General features: G+C 46.7%; 1 protein-coding gene across 4 annotated transcripts in view; it reads left to right on the forward strand.

The window, feature by feature from the left end:
- Positions 1-27,674, forward strand: part of DGKA (diacylglycerol kinase alpha) — a 54,060-nt gene that overhangs the window by 11,455 nt on the left and 14,931 nt on the right. For 2 of the 4 annotated variants that reach the window (XM_063119987.1, XM_063119985.1), the window contains exons 2-10: positions 17,292-17,387; positions 18,080-18,156; positions 20,133-20,262; positions 20,518-20,598; positions 21,841-21,890; positions 22,924-22,998; positions 23,690-23,809; positions 25,418-25,535; positions 27,215-27,303. In XM_063119987.1, coding sequence (XP_062976057.1) covers positions 17,318-17,387; positions 18,080-18,156; positions 20,133-20,262; positions 20,518-20,598; positions 21,841-21,890; positions 22,924-22,998; positions 23,690-23,809; positions 25,418-25,535; positions 27,215-27,303 — 810 coding nt within the window. In that variant the 5' untranslated portion in view covers positions 17,292-17,317. Of the gene's footprint in view, positions 1-16,724; positions 16,838-17,005; positions 17,025-17,291; positions 17,388-18,079; positions 18,157-20,132; positions 20,263-20,517; positions 20,599-21,840; positions 21,891-22,923; positions 22,999-23,689; positions 23,810-25,417; positions 25,536-27,214; positions 27,304-27,674 lie in introns of those variants that run through there. The other 2 variants (XM_063119984.1, XM_063119986.1) reach the window with 2 other exon arrangements.

A 27,674-nucleotide genomic window follows, 5' to 3' on the forward strand; every position in this document is an offset into this window, starting at 1 on the left:
AAAGAAATGCAGCAACCACATAAGCCACATATGAAAATATATAAGAATTTCAAAATGATTAAGACATGCCTCTGTCTTCAGTTTAATTTGAGGTTCATGGAACGCAGAAAAACACACGAGGCTCCTTTTATTAGTAACGCTGGGAAGGAATTCAAAGACTGCGCTAGGTAGTTGTTTTGGAAGGAAGCTGGTGGGTGGAGGACAGAGGAAAAAGTGGGGGAGGCAACTGACACCTCAAATGGTGCAGATGGGGGAAGTCCAGGAACAGTCTCTCAGGTGGGGGATCCCTGCATCTAAACAGTGCACTAATAACTCACGCCTCCTCTCACCAGTTGGACTGCGAGTTGAAGCGGGTGTTTGCCGTTTGGCAAGTGCTGGATATAGTTATAAGAGAGAAATGGTGGCAACTTACTCTTGAGCAGGCTTCCCCAAATGTGTTGCCCTCCACATGTTTTGGACTGCAATATCGATCAGCTCTAGCCAGTGAGGCAGTAGTCAGGGATGATAGGAGTTGTAGTCTAAAGACTGCTACAGTGGTGCAAGTGTTGTTACAGAGAGCTCCATTGCACTCTCATCCTGCCTGGTTTGCCATTTAGAAACACGATACTCACATGACGTTGTGCCTGTCCTGCAGTCACTTCCTCTCTTCCCATCCATTTTCCGTCTTTTTCTAGGGCAGGGAAAATGCGATTTATTTTCTCCACGTGAAATAAAAGCACTCTTCCATCCCCGTGTATTGCTATCCTCACCCTATGTTGCTTTTGTTGGGGGTGGTCCTGTTGATGAAAGAGGAGGGTAGGGCGGTTCTCTTCCAGCTTGTTGGGTCTGTCCATCAAAAGAATGGACTTGTGCTGAGCCGGTCAAACGGACTTTTGCTGCACCAACCCCACCCTCATTTCCTGCAGAAATGGCACCCAGCTGATTAAACACTGAATCGGTAAAACCCTAGACAACAAAACCGGGGTGGGGGGTGGAGAAGGCAACCACGTCTATCAACCGACAAGAACCAATGAATTGGAGGAGGAAGGAGAAGGGGTGCGGTGGGACGGGCTCAATAGCGGGAGAACAAACAAGTGAAAAGAGAGTACAGTGGTGATTATGAAAGGAACCAGCATTTGCTGCGCTAATGAAACAGAGGTCAAAATCGCGGGTGCATACCAGGAGGGGGGTGGGAGGTAGGTGTGATGGAGCTCAAAGTTTAGTTACCTTCCTTCCTACCACTTTCACACTAATAGGTTTGGCCCTGAAGGCTGATGTTTACCACTAGGGGTCACACAGAAGGCGCCTACATGCCTGGAACTTCTCTTTTGCTGCTGGTGAGAAGGATTTTCTCTTCCCATTGTAAGCTTGATGTGCATGTGTAGGAGGCTTAACAATTCTTGATGAAATATGGAAAGGAATGAGTCTAAAAGGGAGCCAGGAAGGGCCAAATAATGGGCAAGGAATCTCTGTATCAGTGAGTGAGGAATCCAGTGGAGCCTGGGGTGAGGCAGCAGCTTTGCAGAAGATAAGGAGTAAGGCTTACTAAGAAAGATGGGGTGCAGGAGGGAGCAGCTGGCTGGGACAGCTCTGGGGGTGGGGTCCTGTTTGACATTCAACAAACCCAGGACAGGGCATAATAGGACTGTTTGGTGGCCTAAAAGCTCCAGAAAGGGAGAACACCATTTTAATATTCTGCATAGGAAGCCCATGGCTAAATTTCTTAACTGTGATGCACAGAATAAAACTATGGAGGGTTAAAGCTCTTCTTTACTTCCAAATAAATAGTTACTAAATAAGGGAAAAATGGTTAAAGACAGCAACTCTCCAGAGGCTTCAAGGGAACCTAGGCAAAGAATTGCCTTATAAATCTTTAGCAAACAGAGGCCTCAGCTCTGCGCAAATAAGCACTGGGTGTTTATGGGACTGGGATAGAAGGAAGGCAAGGCAGTTGGCTCAAGGTTTAGTTATGCTGCCAAAGTCTACTGGTCTCCCATACAGCGGCCTAGGAGGGCTGGCCGTGGAAACTGGGATTGCACACTGTGCCCAGATACATTTTGCTGGAGTAACCCATCATTATGAACAGAAACTAGGGATTTTAGCTTCCTCTTGTTTAACTGATTTGTTTCCTTTGGAGTATACTTCCAACTTCACAGGGTATTTAAATGTGTTTTGGTCACATAGAATCATAGAAAAGTAGAGTTGGAAGGGGCCTATAAGTAGGGTGACCATATGAAAAGGAGGACAGGGCTCCTGTATCTTTAACAGTTGCGTAGAAAAGGGAATTTCAGCAGGTGTCATTTGTATATATGGAGAACCTGGTGAAATTCCCTCTTCATCACAACAGTTAAAGGTGCAGGAGCTATACTAGAGTGACCAGATTTAAAAGAGGGCAGGGCACCTGCAGCTTTAACTGCTGTGATGAAGAGGGAATGTCACCAGGTTCCCCATATATACAAATGACACCTACTGAAATTTCCTTTTCAATACAACTGTTAAAGATACAGGAGCCCTGTCCTCCTTTTCATATGGTCACCCTACTATAAGGCCATCGAGTCCAACCCCCTGCTCAATGCAGGGATCCACCCTAAAGCATCCCTGACAGATGGCTGTCCAGCTGCCTCTTGAAGGCCTCTAGGGTGGGAGAGCCCACAACCTCCCTAGTTCATTGGTTCCATTGTTGTACTGCTCTAACAGTCAGGAACCTGTTCAGCTGCATCTCAGTTTATGGCAGGGGAAGGCAACCTCAGGCCCTCAAGAGGTCCCAATCCATCCCTCTGGGATTTGCCAGAAGGCCATGCTCCCTTTCCCTTGGCCCCACCCCCTTTCCCCCAACCACCAATCATTTGGTAGTTCCCTGAAATGCCTCTCCCAAGGCTTAGCTTCTAGCAGTGGGAGCTTTAAGCTAAAACATGCTGGAATTTTGGGGTTTTTTGGGGGCCCTGCCCCTTTTGACTTCAGCCCCATTCACCATTGGAAGGCAGCTCCTGAATCTGGACCTCGGTCTGAAAGAGATTCTGCACCCCTGACGTATGTATGTAGAAATTAGGGTGGATGATGTGTTCAGATGCACGTTTTATATGTCCAGTCTTTAGGCTGCCTTTGTGCTCCCTTTTCTGTTTTGAGTGAATTTGTTGCCAGTTGTGGTCATAGTCCCTTAAGAAAAGCAAAGGTTTTATTATTTATACAGCCCGATCAGTGCATATGGTGACTTAGAGAGCAGGGAGGATGGGTCCCAGCCCCAAGGGAACTTACCATTTAAAATTTTGAGAAACAGCAGAAGAAGTGGTGGAGGCAAGGGTAAACAGGGAAGCAGTTTGCAGTTGATTGAGTTACACGTGTTTAGACTGAGTTACAGTAAAGTATGGGGGACTAGGGGTTTGTGCCAAGGGAGAAAGGTGTGTTTTGAGGAAGGATTTGAAGGATATAAGACAAGTGGCATCACCCAAATGTTCTGGAGGGCAGCTCCAAGCATAGAGAGCAGCAATGGAGAAAGAGAGGGGTATCACTTGTTGTATTGTGCATGGTTCCCATGAAGACCTTACTGTGAGTGCTTTCTTGATGTTTAAAAAATAATTGGTGGTCTGTCGTCATTTTAAGGCTTTGGGAATTAGTGTCATCTGGTTGAGGAAAAGTTTTATGTGTGAACCAAACAGAAATTTAGAGACAGCTTTTGAAAGATTTTCCAGCTAGCATGTGGTACAATATGGCCTAGATGGTACTAAACCATAAAAAAACCTCTCATCCACTGTGTACATATGCATCGTTCTTGAATCTGGGTGGACAATCCCTTTTTATAAGGTCCAGAGATTGAAAAGGATGTTTTACGGCTTGCTATTACCACTCTCACCAACCTTTTAATTTCAAACACATTGGGCTGTGTCCATCATTGCTCACGTGCCAGCGAGGCCATCTCGCTAGCGCTTCCTCAGTCGAACAAGCCTCAACGCTCATTCCCTGAATGGGGCAGGTCACCAGATCTCGCAGAAGGAGCTCCTCTGACCTGTCCCATTTTGGAAATGAGCTTTTCAGCTCATTTCCTGTGTTGCTTAGGAAGCGCTAACTTCCTGTTGTGCCAGCAGTCAGTTCCACGGACACAACAGGATGAGTGGTGGTACACAGCAGTATTGGATACTGCTGATACCCCCCACGCCTGATATACCTTACAGGCGGACTAGTGCATGCTTCTTTTTCTTCCTCTCTATTTTTCTTTTTGGGTGGTGTGTTGGTGGCACATAGCCTACTGTCTATTTGCAGGGCTGCAGTATGATTGCTCCAGTTGCTGGTGCATCACAGGACACATCCCATTCCTTATCACTCCCCAATAATACCTGTTGCACTTGGCGCAGACACTTCTGTGACATATGGGATCCCCCCAGATCATGAACTTAAGAGCGGCCAGGTTTTTTCTCTCTCTCTTGCAGTCTGAGGTCCAAGGGGAGCTGGAACACTGATCTCTGGCTCCTTTCCTTCCAGCATCTGGTTTGTATTGTGCGCTCCTGGCCCCTGAAGCCAAGGGCATCTGCCGCAAAGCTAAAATTAGATCAGGATGTTGATCTAGTTAGCTGGGTTTGGTAACTCCAAGCTCCTGGGCTGGCTCCAAACATGAGTCAGTTCTCCTACCCAGCCCTCCTGCTCAGACCTCTCTTCGTCTGTGATCAGATTCAGGTCTCCTGCAGCGATGCTCTTTTGGACCACTTTCTTTGGCCTGGTTTGCACACCCCTCCATGGTTAGTTGTGGCAGTTCTTGCGGAAGGCCTCCCTTCCTTCCCCCTACCCTACCTGCTGCAAGCCACTCCGTTTCACTTTCCCTGTTGAGAGCAGCCCTTTTGGCATTCAGAACCATTGCGGCAAAATGGGGGCTCTTCTTTTCTGTACTCTACTTGCCGGCATATGCCTCACTGACTATTGGCAAGGGCCATGGTGTTTACGCAGGGCAGGATTTTTCTAGCCTCATGCAGTTGAGCTCAAGAGGGAGGAGGGGGAAACCTCACCTAGTCAATCATTCCTGCATGGCACAGTGCTGAGGCAACATGGGCTTAGAACAGGGGTGGGCAGAAAGTAGATCTCCAGATGTTTTGGACTTCATCTCCCAGCATCCTTGAGGCTCCTGAGAGTTGAAACATATAGAGATCTGCTTATGCCTACTCCTGGTTCAGAGAATGTGCTGGGCGAGGGAAGGCATCTCCTCCCAGGCCCTGTGAGGCTGGATAAAGGCTCAGGGCTCCCTCACAACCTCAGTTGTGAGGCTCATAAATCAACTTGCCATTTCTGGCTCTGAAGAAAGGGGAGTCCAAATATCTCCCATTCCCTAGCAAGACATGACTGCGGCAGCACCCTCTCACCTCTCCTGTTGCCCAGCAGCCAGTGCATATAGGCCTACTGCCTCTGCTACTGGAGGTAGACTAGTAGCAGTCTACCTCCAGTAGCATCAGGACTAGTAACCCGGATAGTCTTCTCCTCCACCCCCTTTTAAAGCCATCTAATTGGTGGCCATCACTACGTTTGTGAAAAAACAAATAAAAATGTGAAAATACAACACAATTACATATTAGTGATACAACATTGCAAGCAGTGCAAATGTTCCTGGGGACATAAAAAGCAGGAACATGAGGCTGGGTGTGGGTCCCATTCACAAGAATGTACAAATATAGATGCAATAGCTTCTGAAACCAACCTGACTTTTTGATCTGCCCTCCCTTGTTCTTCCAAGAGGCCTCTGTACTGTAAAATGATGACTAATCTCTTATCACTGGTATGCATCTTCTGTATTGCCCATTAGCCAGTGGGGGCTGGTGGCTCCGATTTCAGTGGCCCTGTGAATCCATTCTGGGTTTCAATTAGGACCAGCCAGAGCTTTAAAGGAGCTGTCCAAGGTGCTAAAGCCATTTTTTAAAGGGGCACTTTGGACAGCTCCTTTAGAGCTCTGGCTGGTTCTGGCTGAAACCCAGAATGGATTCACAGCCCTACCAAAACTGGAGCCAACAGCCTCCACTGCCTTTAGCCCTTCTATAGCATTCTACCGCTGCCCTTCTCATCACATTGCTACCACCTCTGTCCTTTTGCATATGCTGCTTTTGCCTCCATTCCATGAACACCCACTCTTCGTTGCTTCCCTTTCTGAATATGGTAGAGGAAGAATAGCAGGGGCTGGCATGCTTCGACTGCCAGATATTTGGGTGTTGGAGTGGATTATTCCTGTTGACTCAAATGTTTATAACATCGTGAAATTGAATGTATTTATTTGCAGGACTCTCCACCCCCTTTGCATGGGCAAAAATAAGTTACTTTGCTAGTCTCTATATTTTACCCCCAGTGCAAGCTTGCAGGGTCCTCTCTCTTACACATTGCTCCAGCCCACAGTGCTGCTTGGGTCCTTAACTTGTCCCATAAGGACGTTGAGACCTGTGGCTTATATATGTAGTTGGGAATCTGATTTTATAGAGCCAGGTTGCAAAAATCCAGAATCCTTAATTTGAATAATTTGGAATATGGGGTAAGCTCACATTGCTTATGTTACGCTCTTTTGAAGCTATGAGATCATGATTTATGATTTCCCCCACTTTTCTTAAAAGTGGACCTCCCTGTACCTTTTTCTTAAATGTGGACTTCCATGTACCTTGTTTCAGGTAACCGGGGGGGGGGGGGGTATCCTCGCTGGTCAGAGCCATACATACAAAGGCAAGTTTGAAGGTTGGTTTAAATAGCATTCCTTTGTCTGAAGGAGTTATGAAGAGTGACTGAAAGAACTGGGCATATTTAGCCTGGAGAAGAGAAGATTGATGGGAGACATGATAGCACTCTTCAAATACTTAAAAGGTTGTCACACAGAGGAGGGCCAGGATCTCTTCTCGATCCTCCCAGAGAGCAGGACACGGAATAACGGGCTCAAGTTAAAGGAAGCCAGATTCCAGCTGGACATCAGGAAAAACTTCCTAACTGTTAGAGCAGTGCGACTCATTTGAGATTACCACTTGACTACCTGCCTCTGAATTTCCCCAAGAAAAACAAAATTAGGAAGGTAAGACTTCAAAAATGAACAACCATAGGGATGGGCTTTAAATCTCAATTGCCTTCAGTGTGGTTGCTCCCTTCTGTGGAACTCCCTGCCTCTGGAGGTCAGGTAGCCACCAATGTTGTGTAGTTTTCTACACCTGCAACAGACATCTTTATTTCAAGGCAGCTTCCTTGATCAGTCATTTTTATTGGTAATCTGTTCTTTTAAAATCTTTTAATATGTTGTTTTAACGGGCTCAAGTTAAAGGAAGCCAGATTCCAGCTGGACATCAGGAAAAACTTCCTGTTAGAGCAGTGCGACAATGGAATCAGTTGCCTGGTGAGGTTGTGGGCTCTCCCACACTAGAGGCCTTCAAGAGGCAGCTGGACAACCATCTGTCAGGGATGCTTTAGGGTGGATTCCTGCATTGAGCAGGGGGTGGACTCGATGGCCTTGTAGGCCCCTTCCAACTCTGCTATTCTATGATTCTATGATTCTATGACTCTCCAGTAACCCACTGTGATGGGTACTTGAGATGGATCAAACCCACCTTGGGTTTTTGATCTGGCCAACATAATTTAGTTGAATAATGGAGAATGGTAGTTTAATTGCATAATGGAAAAAGGGGGTTAAAGATATATGGCAGTTAAGTAAAGATCATTTTAACTTTTAATTTACAGGAGTGTGCAGCTGGAACTGTCTCCAAAGTAAAAACAAACAAAACATGAAAAATGTGCACTTTGTCATCATTCCAAGTAGAAAATTATGACTTAGTCTTGACACATAAATTACTTACTTAAAATTAAAAAGTAGCAAACGCTGCGTTTTCATTTTCAAAACCTAAACTTACTAAAAAGCACTAAGTACAAAGCAAAGGAGAGGCCTGTTGACAATGAAAGAATCAGACGAGCACATTTATAATTTGAGGTTGTTGCTGCACGAAAAGACATGCCAGGGAGAGAAGGAGTCCTTCACTGTTACATTGAATATTGATCATAGTTCCTGAGCATTAAGAATATAAGAACATAAGAAGAGCCCTGCTGGATCAGACCAACGGTCCATCTAGTCCAGCACTCTGTTCACACAGTGGCCAACCAGCTTTTGACCAGGGACCCTCAAGCAGGACACAGGCACAACAAAACCTTCCCACCCATGTTCCCCAGCAACTGGTGTATATAAGCTTTCTGCTTCTGCTACTGGTTGTAGCCCATAGTCATCAGGACTAGTAGCCATTGATAGCCTTCTCCTCCAGGCATTTATCCAACCCCCTTTTAAAGCCGTCCAAATTGGTGTCCATTGCTAAATTATTCTGAATGGCTGAATCAGCATTTTTAATTATTCAAAAGGTTTCAGTTGCTCAATGTGTTGCAAAAAGATAAGGAGCACACATTGAAATGGCTACACCATAACCAACCCCTCTCTCTTTGGGTTACGGACAGCCCAAGACATTTTGGGACCCATGTCAGGGAGTTCAAATGATGACCACCCATGAGGTTAAATATAATCATCACCATCATCTAACTAAGAGTCAGTTTGCTGCCCTTGAATGACACCCAAAAATTGTCCCTGTGAGATACACCACCTCATTTTGCCTGATGCAAGAGGGCAGGTGCAACATGTGATTCTGTGGTTTTCCACTCCATTCCAGGGAGATAAACTTGTACAGAGGAAATGCAAGCAGACAGTAAGGGATGCAAAAAGGATTTTGTGGTGAATATTGCCAATAACATTAAGACCAACAATAGAAATTATTTAAATATATCAGAACCAGGAAGCCAGTGAGGGAGGTGGTTGGACTCTTGGGTGACAAAGAGAGTTAAAGGAGTACTGAAGGAGCATAGGGATACCTCTGTGAAGCTGAATGAATTTGTTGCATTTGTCTACATGCAGAAGATGTAGGGCAGAGGCTTCTATCTGAACTGAAATTTTGAGGAAGGGAGTCTGAGGAACTGAGACAAATAATGATTCTAGATCTTGTTGATAAATTGAAAACAAACAACATCACTTGGTCCAGATGCTATCCATCCAAAAGTTCTTAAGGCATGCAAATATGAAAATGATCTCCCAGCAAAAATATATAACATTTCCTAAAGATCACCCTCTGTACCAGAGAATTGTTACATGGCCAATGTAACACTGATTTTTAAAAACGGATCCAAAGGATATTGCTGACCAGTAAGCTTAACATGTGTTGTGGGAAAACTGGTGCAAAGCATTATTTAAGATATTATAAAAGAAAGAATTAACATGGCTTCTGCAGTGGTAAGTCCTTTCTCGCTAATCTTTTAGAGTTCTTTGAAATATGTGGATGGGAATGATCCACAAGACATTGTTTACTTGGCCTTTCAAACGGCTTTTGACAAAGGCTGCTTCCAGGCAGAGGGCTCCTAGCACTACCATTTGAAGGCATTGTGCTGCTATTCCATTTTTTTTTCTTAATGGATTTTGCACTATAAGAAAAGAAGATAGATGAAGAGGTGGAAAAAAGATGAGGTATTATTGAGTGGAAGGCATAGTCATATGGGGGTGTCTTCACAGTGCCAGGTTGGCGCTGCCTCCCTTGAAAACCCTGTGCTTTCCCTCCCCCGGGATGGTGTTGGGTAATCCCAATGGCAAGAAGGGAGTGTGGGTTTTCCGTGTGGCCATCCAGGGACCAGAGCCACCCCTGCCCTCTTCCTGGGGGAAAGCAACCAATCGCAGGTCACCTTCTACCAGGCACTGCCCAGCCACACCTCTGCTGCAACACTGGAGCAAGGCGACGAGCTGTCTTGATGCCATGTTGTGCATCCTCACCTTGCTCTGGAGAAAAAAAATTGGAGTAAGTCCCCGGCTTTTTCTCTCCACAGATTTGGTGGAAAGCCCCAGGGTGGGTGAGCGATTGCAGTGGTGTAATATAATTGATGCCGCGCCACCGCACACTCACCCCAGGGCTTTCCGAGTGTTTAGACAGGCCTCTGGACACACACACTCATAACGTTCCATGGGTGAAGTAGAGTGATGGCATGATGAAAGCCTCATCTATAAGCACCAAGCACCTTTCACCAAAGACTCCTGAACAACTGTAGCAGTCATAAGGATAAGGGAGAGGTCTTCTTATGGATCAGCAACTGGTTAAAGGATAGGAAGCAGAGAGTAGGAATAAATGGTCAGTTTTTGCAATGGAGGGTTGCAAACAGTGGGATCCTCAAAAAAAATCTATCTGGACCTGTGCTTTTTAAATTGTTAAAAAATGATCAGGAGTTACAGGTGAGCAATAAGTTAGCCAGATTTGCTGACAATACCAGATTATTTAGGATGGTAATGAAGAGGTTCAAAAAGGTGGTTGTGAAGAGCTCCAAAAGAGAATAAACATTGAATTGGCAAATGTGGGTCAATATACATAAGTATATTATGATTCACATTGGGGCAAAAAATCCTAAACAAATATACACTGATAGAGTCTGAGCTGGCAGTGACTGACCAAGAAAGAAATCTTGGGGTTGTGATGGAGAGCTCAATGAAACATTGAGCTCGTGTGTGGCTGCTGTGAAAAAGGCAAATTCCATGTTCAACATAATTAGGAAAGGAATATCATAATGCTTCTATACAAGTCTATGATGCAACCACACTTGGAATTCTGTACATACTTCTGGTCAAGCCACCTCAAAAATGATATTGTGAGCTGGAGAAGGTGCAAACAACAACAACTCACCCCAAGGCATCCAAAATGATCTAGAGGGCTGGAGCAACTCCCCATTGAGGAAATGTTACTTTTGGGGCTCTTTAGCTTAGGAAAAAAATAATAAGACAAGTTCACTCTCACAAGTTATGGTGATGGCTACCAACTTGGACCGCTTTACTTACGTAAATACATGGGGGAAAGGCTATCAGTGGCTACTAGTTATAATGGTTATATATTGCCTCTGTTATCAGAGGCAGTATACCAATAAACATCAGTTGCTGGGGAGCATGAGTGGAGAGTGTGATTTATTTATTTTATGTTTATTTAGTTAGTTCTATTTCTATCCCACCCATCACAAAAATCACAGGGTAGGTAAAACTCTACTAAAAATGACCAGCCATAAAATACAAGGGGGACGGGAGGGACACACACACACACGAATAAAACTGATAGATAATCAGTAGAGAAAAGTAATAATCAGCTGTAGATCCAGTCATTTGGTGTCCCTGTCCTGTTTGTGGGCTTCTCATAGGCATCTAGTTGGCCACTGTGAGAACTGATGGACTAAAAAGGCCTCTGGTCTGATCTAGCAGGGAACTTCTTATGTTTCTCATTCCCGCCCACATGCTTATTGATTCTTGATGTTGCAAATAGGAGTTTGGTTACAATGCTTTTATTTGCCCATTAGGGTGTCATACAGCCTTCTCTCCTCCCAAGGCCTCCAGGTCGCAAGGATAGATGCTTTTCCTGTACCCGCTGCAGCTCCATCCTATGCCACCGCCTCCTCCTCTCTCTCTCTCTCTCTCTCTCCTCATATTTGTTTGTTTGTGTGGGAGAAGTAATGCTTCAGTCTTAGGCTAGTTGCTTTGCTGGCTGCATGGGAGGGAGCATTAACCTTCACACTCAGGTCATGGAGTGTTTGAGAGGTTCAGCCCTCCTTATTGACTGTTGGGAGTGGATTCATAGCTTATCACTCACAGAGACTGGAGGGGATTCTGTTCTGTGGCCGAAAAGGTACATTTCTGAATTGATTATCTCAGTGCGTCTTCCTGACCTGAAAAAGGATGGAACTCTGGTCCCAGAATGCACTGGGGTTCTCCTGTATGTGGCAGTATTGTTTTAGCAGCAGGAACCATGTTCTTGTTTCCAGCCGTTAAATGGCTGTTATTTAGTGCCTACAATAACCTTGGCAGATGTTGTTGTGGTTGTCAGGGAAACGTTTCCTTTGTTGTAGCCCACGAGCTACCGCGTGAAATTTATTGTTTTATTTAGGTTTTGGTCCTGAGAAGCAGGTTGTGGTTGTGGTGGGGAGGACAGGATTGTAAGGAGGAGGAGCCATGGCTAAAACACTTGAAAGTGGGACATGTAAGCTGAGCCAGCCCAAGTCCTTGCATTTCGCTCAAGCCCTGGGTTTTAGGGAGCTTTATGTCCTTCAGTCCCAACATGCAGCCCCCTTCCTAGCCTACTTCAGAGAATCTGTAACTCTGAAAATCCATAATTTGGGAACTCTAAAACGTGTGTACTAGAAAAACAAAATTATGCACATATATGTATGTTTTTCTTATTTGGCAGACGTTCCATACAGCTTACACAGTTGCATGATTTGATGGTTTTAAAACATTATTTTAATGTTCTGTTTTGTTTCCTTTTTAGTCAGAGCCTGGAAAGAATTGGCAGGGCAGAGTTGAGACACAGAGGAATACTTATAATTATGAAGTAGTGACTTGGTGGCCAAGGGAAGGAATGGTCTGTAGCTCTGTCCCTCTGTCCTCTGCCTATTCAAGTCACTGTCACAGGTCCCTGCTAGGTACTACCTATGACAAATAAAACACCACATCCTGCCCATACACATACCAAGAGCACTTTGGAGTTTTTTAAAGGCTTTTTTTGTTACTGATGGGATACACATCAAAAAACTTATATAAGCAGTCATTTCTTAAAGCAAGACAATATTGCAACCTGTTTTAGCTCTCCACATGATACCTGTGGAATCAGAGCTAGGGCCACAGGTGGGGCTTAACTTTCTCAGTATTGCGGCTAACAAAACAAAAAAAGCAGTCCATGTTACTAGCAGTTTGTTGGCCTCTGGAGCCTGCCCTGATTTGGTCCTGATTTGAACTTTCTGTGCTAGCTGATGAATCTCTGTGTTTGTTTAATAGATTGTAACATAGATACCATGTATCTTCAGTGCTCTTTCCTGCCAAGAAAATTTGACCTGCAGAGGCTGCCCTGAATCTCTCACCTCTTTGAGAAGGCACTGAAAGGCTGTGAATCGGCATTAGGGTTGGCAGGCTCAGTATGGGATGGGATTCTTGTACCTTTACTAGCTGTGGACATGGGAGAAGATGCATGGCGGCATAAAAATGCTTAAATAAACAATAAATAAATAAAACCATCTCCTTGCCACACGTTTACCTGTTATGCCATAGCCCTGTCCTGTTCTCCCAGTGTTGCTTGAGGAACATAATGAATGCTGAGAGCAAGAAACGGGAGTTGGGTTGAAAGGACTAGAAGGGAAGTAGAAAAGGACATCTGAGAGGGAACTAGAAAAGCTGAAGCTGAGGAATGCAGAGAGAGAGGAGAAGGAGGGAGGGGTAAGCTAAAGTCGACAAGAGGAAAAGTGGGGATTTGTTGTGCGCCTTAAAATGGCTATTAAGAGTTGGAGTGGATACTTCCTGTCCCATTCTCAACTCTGCTAATTGCAATTAGTCCTATTAGCACTAATGGGTCTGAGTACAGGGCCTTTCTCTCCATATGAGAGAGAGAGAGAGAAAGAGAGAGAGAATGGAGCACTTGGTGCAGCTTTTCAGCTCTGTAAAGTAAGGCAGAGATCAGTCTGAACATGAATTAATGATACTTATGGGAGCTTCCTGCCTGCAGGGTGGTAAATAGCAGACGGACCAAGTACGGGAATTAGATGGAAAAATCTGACACCAGAAGGCGTTGGCTCTAGTTTTAACCAGGCGGAGGGACTTGGATCATGGGATAGGGAAACTGAGGCATAGAGAAGTGCATCCATGCAACAAGTTAGTAAACTACAAATCTCACTGCCAACTTGCATTGATGTCCACTCTAGAGCCCATCTCTTTCTTTCCCTCCTGTGGATAAGGACTGGTACCAGAAAACCCTGCTTGCAAATTCTTGAGGGATCTTGGAGGGATGCAGCTCCGTGGCGCAACACTTGCAGGAGTTCTCAGGGAAAATCCCTGGCATCTCCAGTCAAGGCTGCTGGTGGTAAAACCCTATAAGGAACCTCGCCGGGCCATTGCCAATTGGTGTGGATAATACTGAGTTAGATAGATCAATGTGTTTGACTCTGTATAAGATGGCTTTGTGTTGATCCATCCTACTGTACTGCCATCACCTCGCTCTCGTGGGTTCGTATAGAGCCCAAGATTCTTGAGTGACTCTCAAACATTTAAGGATGCTGTGGTGTTAATGCCACATGGCTGGGCTTATTCTGAGGCACTGGTCTTAAGATATGGAAACAGTGATTTGATTCCTTCTTCTGCTCTGACGCTCATCATCATTTCACTACCATGTTAAAAGTGTTCAAATCACTTCACATGCACACACACACAGCAATACTTACAACAACCCTGTAAGTTTGGTCAGTATGATTATTATCATATTGCAGATCAGAGGCGGAAAGGGAGTGCCTTGCCAGTGAATCAATGGCAGGGGCAAGATTTGAACTGGGGACTTCCTGTTTCACTGCCCAGGGCCTTTGTCACTATGCTATACAAGGAAGCCTATAAGCCTGGACTTGGAATAGATAGTTCTGTTAAGTCTTTGGCGCAACCCACATTTCCTAAGTCTATATATATATAACCCAAATAATTACATATCTATATCTATATATCTATATAGATATCTTCCCCTGTTTACCTCACCTCCATTTTCCTCCCTTTCTTCTTTTATTTACTCATTAATTCATTTTATGCTAATTATTACCCAATTTTCATTATAAAATAATCTGAAAGCAGGTTCCAAAACCAATAAAACGCAATAAAATCATACAGCAGTGACCGATAAAACAGCAAAATAGGGGAGAACAGAAACTCAGTTAAGTTCACCACAGAGATTTAATCAAAAGCCTAGGTGAACAAGTAGGTCTACAGCTGGTGCCAAAAGCTTGTAAGACCTGGCACTGACCATATATGACCGGGGAAGGAGTTCTACATTCGGGTGCCTGTATTGAGAAAGCCCTCTCTTTAGTTGCCTCATATTGAGCCCCAGGCAAATCCCACTAGGGTGGTGTCTGTATGCCGTTACTTTGGAGGCTGGTTCCCTCAAAACCCCACAGCATAGCTGCTTGGAGGTGAAGCTGAGAAAGCTAGATGGCAGAAGGGAGCATGGGCTACCGAGCCAGGAAAATCCTCAGCGCCGGCAGCTTGCCAAGCCCGCCTCCTGCCCTGGGTTCCTGGGCTTACTCTGCACTGGGATCCACCCCTAGGAATGCCCCTGAATTGAAGCTACCACAGACAGACAATCGAAACAACGTGGTAACATCAGAGCAATTGGAAAAGCCACAGTAAAATAACATTGCAAAACCCCCTCAGTTTCAGGGGTAAAAGCCCGATGTGGCTGCGAGTTGGCGGTTGCATCATATAAATAACAGAGCGCCATTGTGCAGTCACTACAGGGTTACTAGAGCGTATAGACACCCCCAAGACATAATATCCGGGCACGTACATAAAGGAGAAGGCGTTCCGTGTTGGATCCAGGCCCTAAGCCGTGTAAAGCTTTGTATATTAGCAACAACACCTTGAACCTGACTTGGTAGCTTACTGGCAAGCAGCTCAACTCCTTCAGAACTGGTGTAATGTGTTCCCAGTCCTGTCCCATTCAGCAGCCTAGCTGAAGCATTTTGCACCGGCTGCGGGCCGGACTCAAAGGCAGCCCCATGTAAAGCGAATTGCAGTGGTCCTGCCTTGAGGTTACCAGTGCATGGTTTACTGTGCCCAGGCTATATCCTTTACGTAGATTGTAATCCCTTTGGGGCAGGGACCTGTTTTATCATACATATACATAGATGGTGGATGATGATGATAGACTTGAATGCATTTTTTTAAAAAAATTGTGGCTTGCACTATTCTGGAATGCCACTCACGATAAGGTGCCACGTCTACTTCCCAGTATCAATATGTTTTGATAGGAATTTGGAAACAATAAAATGTTATAAAATTGCATAATTGCACCCCTAGGTGCACTTCGGTAAATGTACACCTAGAGTATTGGTCAGCACTTTCCATAAAGGGTATGGCAGAACTAGACGGAAGTGAAAAAGGGCTTATTTAGCTCATAAGTGAGATGGCTGAAAAAGGTTACAATGATGGGAAAGCATAAAATCATACATAACTTGAATTGGTGTTTGTTTGTTTGTTTTAAAAAGCTTTTAAATAATCCCAGGGATCTCCACTAAAACTAAGCAAACAGCAATTATTATTATTCACTACATATTGATCTGTGGAACTCACTGTTATGGGATTTGATGAAGACAGCGATATAAATTAGCTTTAAAAAAATGAGAACTAATGTAAGATAAAGGTATCTGCTGGTGTGGTCAGGGAGGGCAGCTTCCTGCCCAGATCCTCTCAAAACGTTGTTGCTGGAAGCTGTGACTGCTGAACAGATCCTGGAACACAATCAGTATCTTGTTGAGCATCTCCTCTAAAGCATCCTGGATCGGTCATTGTTGGCCACAAAGCGGCTGGGCTACCTGGCTTGTTAATCTGACCCAGGAAAGCATGTTCTTAATTGATACTTTTCCAGCGTTGCTCTCAGTTTCCATAACTTTCCTTCTTGACGTGAGCAGCTCCGGAACGCCAACCCTGCTGGCTCTCTGCAAATTCCCACCCGCGCACTAGCTGCCAGGATCGCGTCTCTGTAAAACGTGCTGCACTTCTGGCAATAAGGCTCGGAATCTCAGCCCAGTGACTCTTCTCCATTAAACATTAATGGGACTGGGGCTGGCACCATCTGCAGCAAAAAGGGGTATAAATGGCCAAACGGCTTCCCCGCACCCCACCCCGATGTGCTTTTTCTTCAGTCTTGCAGTTGGATGATCTTGCCATTAGCCCCTCACTTCGCCTTTGAGCAGCTCCAGTGGAGTCCGTCCTAGCCCCGAGTGACGATGGGCTTGCTCTGGGGCAAGAGATGCAACAATTGCCCTGCCAGCTGCTCACCTACTAATGCCGGTAATTGGGGACTGTCCCTTTAAGAGGCTGGATGTGTGAGCGTGCCGGGGACTAAAGGGCTGCTGTGCAAGGTGTTTTCCCACTTGGCCACTCTCTGTCTCTCTGCTCCGGTCAGGATCTGTTCTGTTCCGCCAGGAGCAAAGGCACTTCGATAGCTGTGTCCCTCCAGGAGTTAAACCTGCCAGTGGTCCTTCTCTCTCCCTCCCTGAGTCTGTGCAGCTGGAGTCTCGCCTGTTCTGTGGCTGCATGCGCTGTGTGGCGAAATTCCCAGTTGCTGCTCTGGAAACCAATTGTGCCAGCGAAGAATGTGCCGGCTCAGCGAATCGGCCAGGAGAGCGTGAGGGGACTGGAGAGCGAGAGCGGCTGTGCCCAAAGCACCCTCTCTAATCTGCTTCATCTCCATCCCTCCTTTGCTGCCTAACGAGATCTTCTTGACTCTTCCTTTCACTCGCAGGCATCAAGTGGAGCAAGGACAGCACCATGTCCGACAACAAGGAGTGGGCCACGCTCAGCCCGGAGGAATTCACCCAGCTGCAGAAGTACCTTGACTGTGAGTCGGTTTGCCTTCTCCCATCGCCGCTCTAGGCTGGCCCTACTGCCTCCGGGGGAGCGGGGAGCAGGGATCCCTGTGGCAGTGACCGTTACGGTGGGAAGGGTGAAAGTTGCGGAAGGGACTCCCTGCCCAGGACCGGAGGGTGTTGTGGGACAGTTTGACACACCAGGATTTGGGTTCCCTTAGAATGAGTCATTGAGCTTGGCAGGCAGAAGGTTTTTGTGGGTTGGGGAGCAAAAGCAGCCTTCCTTGTGCCAATCCAGGCGAGGCTCATAGGATAATAGAGTAGTCCCTTTGCACTGCCCCCAATGTCCGTCTTCTCCCCGTCCCCGTGAGATCAGCTCGGTGTCTCATGTGCTAGTCAGAAATCATATTTGGGTGTCTGCGGAAAAATATGAGGAAGGGGCAGTCTGGTCTGCGAGGGGTCTTGTTGGGCTCTCTGCCTCCCTTGGCTTGAAATTCTTGCCGCCGCCCCCCCCCCCCATCACAAAGAGTACATGGGGCAGACATGGAATTGGGGTGCCAAATCACACTATGTGCCAGGTTCCGAACCGAAATGGGACTTCCCAATTGACTTCGGACCCAAGTGTCCTACTTACTGCATCTCCTGGCCAAGGGTACCTACTGCCTGGATTCCCAAACTGCCTACATTTCCCTGTTCAGTCTTTTTTTCTTCCTTTGCCCTACAGACAGCAGCAAGAAGGTACAGGACGTGCTGCAGGAATTTTACGGAGAGGGTATGTTGTCCCTGCACCTGCAAGGAGATGTGAGTACGCCCCTCTTCCTCCCCACCCGTGTTGCCTTGCTAGGTGGTACATTTTGGGGTATCGCTCGTACTGGAAAATGGATTTGCCCCAATTGTTTATGCAGGCAAGGTGACCTTGCCAAGCAATATGCCTTTCCTTCCAACCCCTGCACAGCACTTCCCATGCAGGCAAAGCCTTCCCATCTCCTCTGCCTCTCCCTGATAGAATCACAGAGTCAGAGGGGGGCTTGTAGGCCTCAGTGTAGGAAATCCAGAGCTGGCTCTACCCCAACAGATGGGTGTCCAGCCTCTGCTTGAAGGCTTCTGGGGAGGGAGAGCCTTGTCCCCCTGGCAAATGGTTCTATTGCTGACCTGCTCTTACTGCTTAGAAGTTTCTCGGAATGTTCAAACAAAATCTACCCTTCTGTAGCTTCTATTAAGCCCTGTCCTTTGGGGCAGCAGAGACAGTGGTGCAGCTAGGAAATTTTAGACCCTGGACTTCAATGGTCTTGCAGAGGGCCCCTTTACTGTGGGCCCTGTGTATTATTTCAGTTGTGAAACACACAGCTCACATTTCTCTTCCTCCCACACCCTCCATTGCCATTCCATGCTTTAAAACTACTTCCGCACTGATGTGTTAGAACAACGACAACAAAACGGCTCGCCTGCCCTGATTTAAGAACGACAACACAACCACTCTGAGCGAGTCCTAGCTGTACTGCTGGGCAGAGAACAGGTCTGCCCTCTTCGATGTGACTGCCTTCAGGCGTTTTGAAGAGTGCAATCATGTCCCCCAACCAGCCTTCTCTTCTCCAGGTTAAATGTTCCCAGTTCTTTCAACCTTTCCTCATAGGACTTGTTTTCCATATTCCTGACTCCCTTCCTTGCCAGCCAGTTCATTTTGTCTATATTGTTCTTAAGGTGTGATGCCCAGAACTGGACACAGTTCTCCAGATGCAATTGGACTAGGGCAGAATAAAGTGGAACAATTCCTTCTCGTGCTTGGAAATTGTGGTCCTATTAAGGCAACCTAAAGTTGCCTTAGCCTTTTTTGCAGCTGCATCACACTGCTGACTCATGCTCAGCTTCTAATGGACTACAATCTTGAGATTCATTACACATGTACTACTCCCATGCCAGCTATCCCACATCTTATACCTGGGCTTTGTGGGGGGCGGGGGTATATGCAGAACTTTTCATTACTCTCTGTTGAATTTCATTGTGTTAGTTTCAGCCCAGTTTTCCATTCAGTCAAGGCCATTTTGAATTTTATTCTTTTTTTCTGAGGTGCTAGCTATCCCTTCTAGCTTTGTGTCATCTGCAAATCTGATGATGATTCCATTCTTCCCTTCATCAAAGTCATTGATAAAAACGATGAGAAGGACCAGGTCCAGGTCTGAGCACTGTGGCACCACAGTTGAAACAGGGTTTATGGAGGAACCATTAATGAGCACTCTTCGAGTGTGGCCTTCCAGCCATCTGTGAAGCCGTCTGACCATATTATCATCTAGTCTGGATTGAAACAGTTTTCTAACCAAAATATCACAAGTGCTTTTGTCAAATGAGTTGTTGAAATCATGATAAATTGCATCCACGGTATTTCCTCAATCCACTAAGCTAGACACCTACCGAGTCTCACTGCTGCCTGCCTGCCTTTATCCTGACAATCCAAAACTCTTCTGTGGCTCATTTTGAATTTGCCCCATGCACTCCCAAGTGTAAGATGATTTCTCCCTTTCCTGTGTCTTCTAATCCTATAACCCAGTAGCCACCAAGCAATGAGGAGGAGAATGCTTCACCCTCATCGTCTTGGGAACAGAAAGAGAAAGATTTTCCATTCTTTCCCTGAAATAGATCTTGCGCTGAAGTGACCAGGTGTGACCCAAATCAAAGCTGTGCTTTGCGTTCACAACCAGTGGAATGCACCAGTAGTTGTATTTCCTCATATTCTTCTCTTTTGTTTGGTCACATTGTGCCTCTGCTGATGTCTTTGCCAGTCAATAGACTTTGAGGGCTTCAAGCTCTTCTTGAAAACCTACCTGGAAGCAGTGGAGATCCCAGATGAACTTTGCCGCCACCTCTTCATGTCTTTCCAGACTACAGCAGGGCAGGCCACAACAGAGCCAGGTATGCAGCGTCCAGTGGTTAAACTGCCTCACATAAAGTATTTTCTTTTGTTTATCCCGCGAGGGATTGGGGAGGGGGGATTTGCATCTTCGCTCTGGTTCTTTTAGTTTAAAAAAAATGTTTAGAAACTAGGGAAACAGGTCTGCTAAGCATCTCTTTGGGTGAGGGATGGGGCTTGGCATCCGGAATATCTGACTGCCCCTAAAATGAAAAATTACTGACAGATCTCACCCCAATGCTCTCTCTGCTTTTCAGCCAGTGGTTTTGTTTGCGTCAATGATGTCTCTTGTTACTTCTCACTGCTGGAAGGTGGAAGGCCAGAAGACAAGCTGGAATGTGAGTACTGCAAAGGATCAAGAGTGAAAGAGGCAGCCAAAGACCTCGGTTCAGATCCTAACTTTTTTTGGGGGGAGGGGTGTACGTGGTGGACAAATCTGTCCTTGGCAATTCTCCAAGACAGAAATGCCCTCATCCCCATCCATTGAGACATTCTCTCTCTCTCTCTCTCTCTCTCTCTCTCTCTCTTTCTCTCTCTCTCACACACACACACACACACACACCATTTCAGCATCTCATGAGTCACTCTCAAAATGTATGTGGCTATGTATTTTTTTTATTTTGATTAATTCCTAGCCTACTTTTCTATGCAAGGTCTTTGAAGTGGCTTGCTATTCAAAGTGATCGCTCTCTCTATCACTTTGAATTCATCCATCAGTCATGCGACAGAGTAGATAACTACTTTCTCTTTGTAACATCCCTCATACATCCGCACAGTTCTGTCAACATAGAATGCCTCTGGCATTCCAGATTTGTTGAGGCCCTTTTAGACTGCAATTCTACCTCTTCTGGAAGTGACTGTTTTAAATCTTTGGAGGCTGGTGAAGGGCCTGGGCAGGGTGTGTGTGTGAATCTCTAGCTGTGAACTGAGGGGAAGACTGGTTTAGTGATGCGCTTGTCCTCCATAATACTAGTGTAAAGCCCATGTCACCATGGGTGCTAGTAGTCCTGCTGCTTCCCCACGTTTTTGCCCCTCGGGCCCCTCATCACAGAGGGGCTCATGAATAATGCAGATGTAGCTCAGGCATAGTGAATCTCTCCTCTGAAGTTTGCATGCAGTGTGCCCCGCTCCCTCGTGATTGGCTGCCACCATCCCCTTCCTCCTTCCTTTTGGCGGTGACAGCCTGATCATGCGGCTGTGTCCGGGGCCTGCCTTCGCACCATACTGATTGGCTGAGTAGGGCTCCCCACCATTCCGCTGGTGAAGGGGCTGCGCGGAGGAAATTAACTGCTGTTAAAGTTCAAGCTTTGAACTTTTACAAACCTTCAAAATTTTCTCCATGTCTACACTGCTCAAGGTTCACTTTAAAACAAAAATGAGCAAAATCAGTCTGGTAAATCTTCAGTAATAAGCCTTACACTGCCTCGTCTTACCTTATATAAAGATATGGTAAAGGGGTCAGATGAAATAGGGCCTATTGTGGAGGGTGCCTGGACCAGGAGAGTGAGGGCAGAGTTGCATATCCTTGCTGATCTCTTATCCAGAAGCTTCCGTTTCTGATCTTTTCTTTCTTCCCACAGTCACCTTCAAGCTCTATGACAAAGATGGGAACGGCCTTCTTGACAGCTCAGTAAGTATGTTGAGACCTTCAGAAGCTAACCGGTTGACCCTTTGCAATTGGATCCCGTCTCTCCATTCCTTTCCTCTTCCCCATTTCAAGTAAAAGAATGGGCTCATTTCCCCCCCTCCCCCTCCACACATGCTTGCACACTTCTGCCTCACATGGCTTGTGACAGTGGAGGGTTTTATGCCAGGGTTGTGCCTGAGAAGAAGATTCAGATGGCACCCTCTGTCCCCCACCTCCCTCTCTCATGTGTGTGTATGAGGGTGTGTGCATGTGTGCTCTGCACGTGCACACACAGTCATATGGCAACCAATTTCCATAGGTGAGTTCTTCTCAAGCTTCAGTTCTGTGGTGCTTGCACAGGAGAGCATTCTAGCACTTTATACCCTACGGCTCTGTCTGCCATTTTTCTGCTTTTGATGGCGCCCAGAATCTGCTACCTTAACTTTCCTCCTAGCTACTTTTGTTTTTGTGCTCATTTGACCTATGCCCCCTTCACTTCCAGGAAGTCCCTCTCTTGTGACCCAGGCACCAAAATATTGCTACTTGTTTTCCAGCATTCCTCCCTTTTCCACTTTCTGTGAGAGACCCCCACAAAACCAAGTTTGAAGGCTAGAGATGTTCCATCCATCTTGGTTATGATTCCAGCCCTTTCTTCTCCTGCCATTTCACTGGTGCTGTATTTGGAAGAGGAAATGTGACACAAAGGGTGGAACAAATCCTTTCATATTCCCTTTCCAATGTCTGGTGGATGTATGTAGCCTCCTGCCCCAATTCAACTGAAGCTAGATCCACCTAGATAGTCATGCCTATTTTGAGCAGGCTGGGATACTCTGCTATCTTTGGCTTCCCCTTTGCTATCTTTGGCTTCTCCGTACTCTTTGATAAGGAGACACCTGTTAGGATAAAGGGACACCTATTGTTTACATGAGGCTCTGACTCCTGAATTTCACTCCCTAGATGCTTATGTGCCTGGTCTGTTTTATGTAAGTATCCCCCTTCTCCTTTAATGCTGGGCCTAAACTATATTCTTTTACAGGAGGTGGATCGCATAATCACACAGATGATGCGTGTGGCTGAATATCTGGACTGGGATGTCACTGAGCTTAAACCGGTAAGTGCAGAATACCCATGCCCAGTTCTTGCTAGGCACATTTCTCTACCACATCCACACATATAGACTTTTACTGGGAACTGCTGACTCTGAAACATGGGGGACTGCCTCGTAGGCTCTGCGGTTGTTTGGAGCACCTAGAGAAGCTGGGCAAGGTGTTGTCTTCACCAGCAGCAGGAAGGGAAGATCCAAAACTGGGTGTGTTTGTGAAGGAGGAGGGGGAGTCACTTGGAAAGGCGATAGATGAGCCTCGGGCTATGGCATTTTATGTATAAGATCTGTATTTAGTTGACGGGATTACCCTCATAGAGTGACCTCACCTTTTCTGCTTGTAGTGTTGTTGTTGTTTTTGCAAGAGACCAAAGGTGCTGAGAGTGCAGCCCTTCATTTGTGCACCCCTACATTCAACCATCTTTGTTGTCTGTTGGTTCTGTGGCTCAGATTCCTTCTGCAGAAGACTGGAGGATGCTAGGTTGGCAGAAGGCAAAGGAAGAATGGGATCTGCTAGATGCTGCACATAATTTGACATGCATTTTGGGGAGACCATCTTGTCCTCTAGGCGTTTTCCTCTTAAAATGGGCTGGGGACTTGGGCAAGGTTTTCACACGCTCACTTGGGATCAAACGGGCCTGAGCAGGTGTTGATCTTGCTCCCCTGTGATGTGTGCTTCTCCGCTGTCCCTTCAACCCAGATCCTGCAGGAGATGATGCGAGAGATCGACTACGACGGCAGTGGCACCGTGTCTCTGTCTGAGTGGCTCCGGGGTGGTGCCACCACTGTCCCCCTCCTGGTACTACTTGGGCTGGAGGCTGTAAGTACATGAGGGGCAGGGAGGGAGGGAGGCAGGAGGAGAGACGAGGTGGGCTGACATAAAACAGCAGACGTGCACCCCTGTCACTCCCAGTCAGTATATAAAACTGTGGTTTAGGGCTGTTTCCTGTTCTCAAGACACCGGGGTGGGGGGTGGGGCGGGAACCAAGGGTTGATTGTAGCCGCCGCCACCGCCACCCTATCAGTTTTGCCCAAAGCTTCCTCGGAAATGACATTCAAACTGCCACCCTGTTGGATGAAAAACAAGGGGGAGTGGTTTGAATCCTAAGTGGAGTTGTGGAAGAGCGCAGCAGCGGATTGACAAGAAGCCCTGCCAACTCCCATCAGCCAGGTCAGATGTTGCAAAGCAGGAGAGTTCACTGGGTGTTTCAAGACAGTAAATCTTTTTATATTACATTCTCCCCACCCCCACCCCCAGTCACACACATATTTATTTATTTATTTATTTATTTATTGCATTTTTATACTGCCCAATAGCCGAAGCTCTCTGGGCGGTTCACAAAAATTAAAACCGGAAAGCAGTGCAGTCTGGCATATCTGAGGGACCCAATCTGGGCCCCTCTTGAGGGAATGGAGCAGCTTTGGATCGAGCAGATACAAAGCTGGGTCCAACCTGCCCTGTGCTCTCCTCAGCATGGCCTTCTTTGGGGGCTTATGCTTGCTACCATTGGTGAGAACGCTGCTGGCGGTAGTTTTCCATAGGCGGATGGAGCCCCACCCCCAGCAGAGATCCTCTCCACTAACAGGAGGGTCCCTAATACATCCCTCCCCCACCGATAGCCGAACTGGGGGTTAGGATTGCTCTGCAAGTTCCAAAACGATTTTGTCAAAGCCATAGCAAAGAACAAAACTGATGTCCCACTGCATGACTCCCTGAAGCTTACTTGCACAATTAGGCCGCTAATTTCCACAACACACTTTTCTCCATCGCAGCCATGTCACCCTTTGGGGAGGCACCTGTGCGAAGCGCTTTACGAGAAGTGTGAAATAAAACATGTATTTATTTATTACTTGTCTATACCATCCAGTAGCCAAAGCTGTCTGGGCAGGCCGCTACGATTGAAACAGTAAAATATAGCGCGACAAAACATAATAGAAATCTTTTAAAACAGTAGACAACCAAGGTAAAATAGCAGCAGCGGTGTAAAGATTTAAAAATGCAATCACAGATTTTAAAACAACAGAGGCTAAAGAACTAAAATAGCTGGGAGAATAAGAAGGCCACAGTGGAAAGACCACAACGGGCAGGTGCAGGGCGAGCCTCTCTGGAGGGTGCCACCACCAAGAAGGCCCTCTCCTTAGCAGTCATCTCTCTCACTTCATTTGGAGTCGGTTCCCATAGCATTCCATTCTAATGGGCCGAAGGGTGCAGCCTGTTACACGAACACTTTCAAGCTAATGTCATTGTTGTCTTTAGGGGCTGTGGCTCCTTTTCTCCAAAATCCTGGCCCACCCTGAGCCTCGCCTCTCCTCGCCTCTCAGCGAAGCTTGTTCCCTCCCTTCCCCTCTAGCCAACCCAACACCCACACCAGCCATGCCCCTGCCCTCCAACCTCTGTCTGAACTGCTGACTTTCTCCATTGCTTCAGACCATGAAAGACGATGGGCAACACCTCTGGCGCCTGAAGCACTTCAACCGCCCGGTTTACTGCAACGTGTGTGAGACGCTGCTGTTGGGGCTGCGCAAGCAGGGGTTGCGCTGCACTTGTGAGTGAGTCACTGCGTCCTCGGGAGGCAGGTGGAGGGAGGAGCCGGGCCTGTGTGGTTCTCCTTTCCTTGCCCAGTCCCCTGCCCTGCCCTGCCAGGGGGCTTGGGGGAATGATCGGGGGCAACGGGAGAGTGCGTTTCCCCCAGCCACTACCTTACTGGAAAGGCTCTTTGAGACATTTTAGGGCAGGACTCGACATTACAAGGAGCATGGCGTTTCCGTCGCTTTGTGCCTCTTTTCCCCTCTCCGCCAGGTAATGTCTAACATCGCACCATGCAGTGACATTGCATTGCGCGATGTGTGAGACTAAACCCAGGGGGATCCAAGGTGGTGCCCGTGGATACCTCTCTTGTCACCTGCCAGGCTCCCTGCCCCTCCTGATTTTTATTTTATTTCTTAAGATTTTTCAAATTATTTCCCCCCTGTCATGCTTCAAACCAAGGGTTGCCCTCAGCACCATCTTTATTTGGGTTTGGAAGAGTGGTTTTGTGTTTTGGAGCTCAGACCCCACCTCTCCCTTGGAGTTGGGTTCTTGGACAAGTTACTTTTCTTTTAGTCTAGCCAGTTTGCCTTCTGGGAAATGAGTGTTCTGTGACCCCTCCTCCTCATGGCAGCCATTTTATGAGGGTACCCACAATGCTCTCTCAAAATTCTAAGCGTGCCCCCTAACCTAAAAAGCTTGCGACCCCTTGACTAAACATCACCAAGAAGAGGGGAGAGAAACGCACCCAGCTCCATGTCTCCTGTAACAGCTCTTACAGACCCTGTTCAGATGGCACACTAAGCCATGGTGGTTAAGCATTTTGAGCTAAACATTATAGCTTAGTGTCATGTAAACCATGGTGGCTTCATAACCACAGTTTAAACACGCTCACTAGCCATTTTCTGCAAATGGGTTAGTGGCCTAAACATGGCTTAGCATATTGTCTGATCAGGCCCACAGTGTTACTTTTCATTGAGAAGGACCTCAAGACCTATCTCTTAGCATCTCCAACAATCCCTTGGTTTATAATACCTACCAGTGGACAAATGTCATCTCCAGGGGCCTCTTCCAACATAACATCACCCATGTGGTCACTGTGGCAGCTTGGCTCCTTCCCTTGCCACTGGAGATCCCATGGGAGGGTCAATCAACACACAGCTATTTCCCATGTTAATGTTGCTCCCTCCTGGGATATATGGAGCACCATCGACATGGAAGAGGGCCATGTTGTGGAGCCTTCCCACATGACCTGGAGCTTCTGGTGATATTGGAATGGTGTAGGAGAGCACTATACTGAGATGGCTCTGGCCCTGCTAAGGTGACGTCAGAAGAGGCTTCCCTTCATAAACTTCGCTGTCTGTGTAGAGACACATGACTTTAACCTGGCCAACTGTCTTTCAAGGTGATACTAACATGGATAGTATGACACATGACATGTTCTTACTGCTGGATTACAGAATCCAGAGTTCTATAACCTGAACAGTCAAATCTAGTAACTTCATTGTGTACTAGATTAATATTATTTGTGTTTGTCATATTAGATCAGGTATGATTTATTAGAGACAAGCTCAGTTGGAGACAGACTGAATGTAAGATTTTGTTCCATTGAGAAAGTTAGGTCTCTTTGGCTGAGTACAACTGTCCCCAGCGCCTGGCGTGACAGTGAATCCACCCTTCTCCTTCCTGTGCCTACAGTCTGCAAGTACACAGTCCATGAGCGTTGTGCCCGCAAGGCCCCCTCAAGCTGCATCAGCACCTATGCCAAGAGCCGCCGTGACACCAGTGTGAGTGACGTGAGCAAGGGAGGGTCTTGTATCTATAAGCAGTGGTTGGTACATTTTGGAGTGTGGGGCGCTCATCATGACAATCACATGGAAAATAGGAGGTTGCCATACACGGAGAAAGAACCTCAGTCCATCTCGCCCAGGATTGTTGATACTGTCTGGCAGCAGCTCCCCAGGGCTTCCAGCAGGAGTTTTTCCTGCTCTGTCTGGAGATGTCAGGGTGGAACCTGGGGCCTTGTGCCGGCAAAGCAGGGCCTCTACCACCGAGCTACAGTCATGCCCCCAGGGAGAGTCCCAAAATTCAGGCAGCTGACTCAAACTGCTGCTATCAGTTTTCAACTCAGCAAGGAGCAGGTCTTCTATAAACCTAA

Source organism: Elgaria multicarinata, chromosome 3, assembly GCF_023053635.1.
Source record: "Elgaria multicarinata webbii isolate HBS135686 ecotype San Diego chromosome 3, rElgMul1.1.pri, whole genome shotgun sequence".
Taxonomy (NCBI): domain Eukaryota; kingdom Metazoa; phylum Chordata; class Lepidosauria; order Squamata; family Anguidae; genus Elgaria; species Elgaria multicarinata.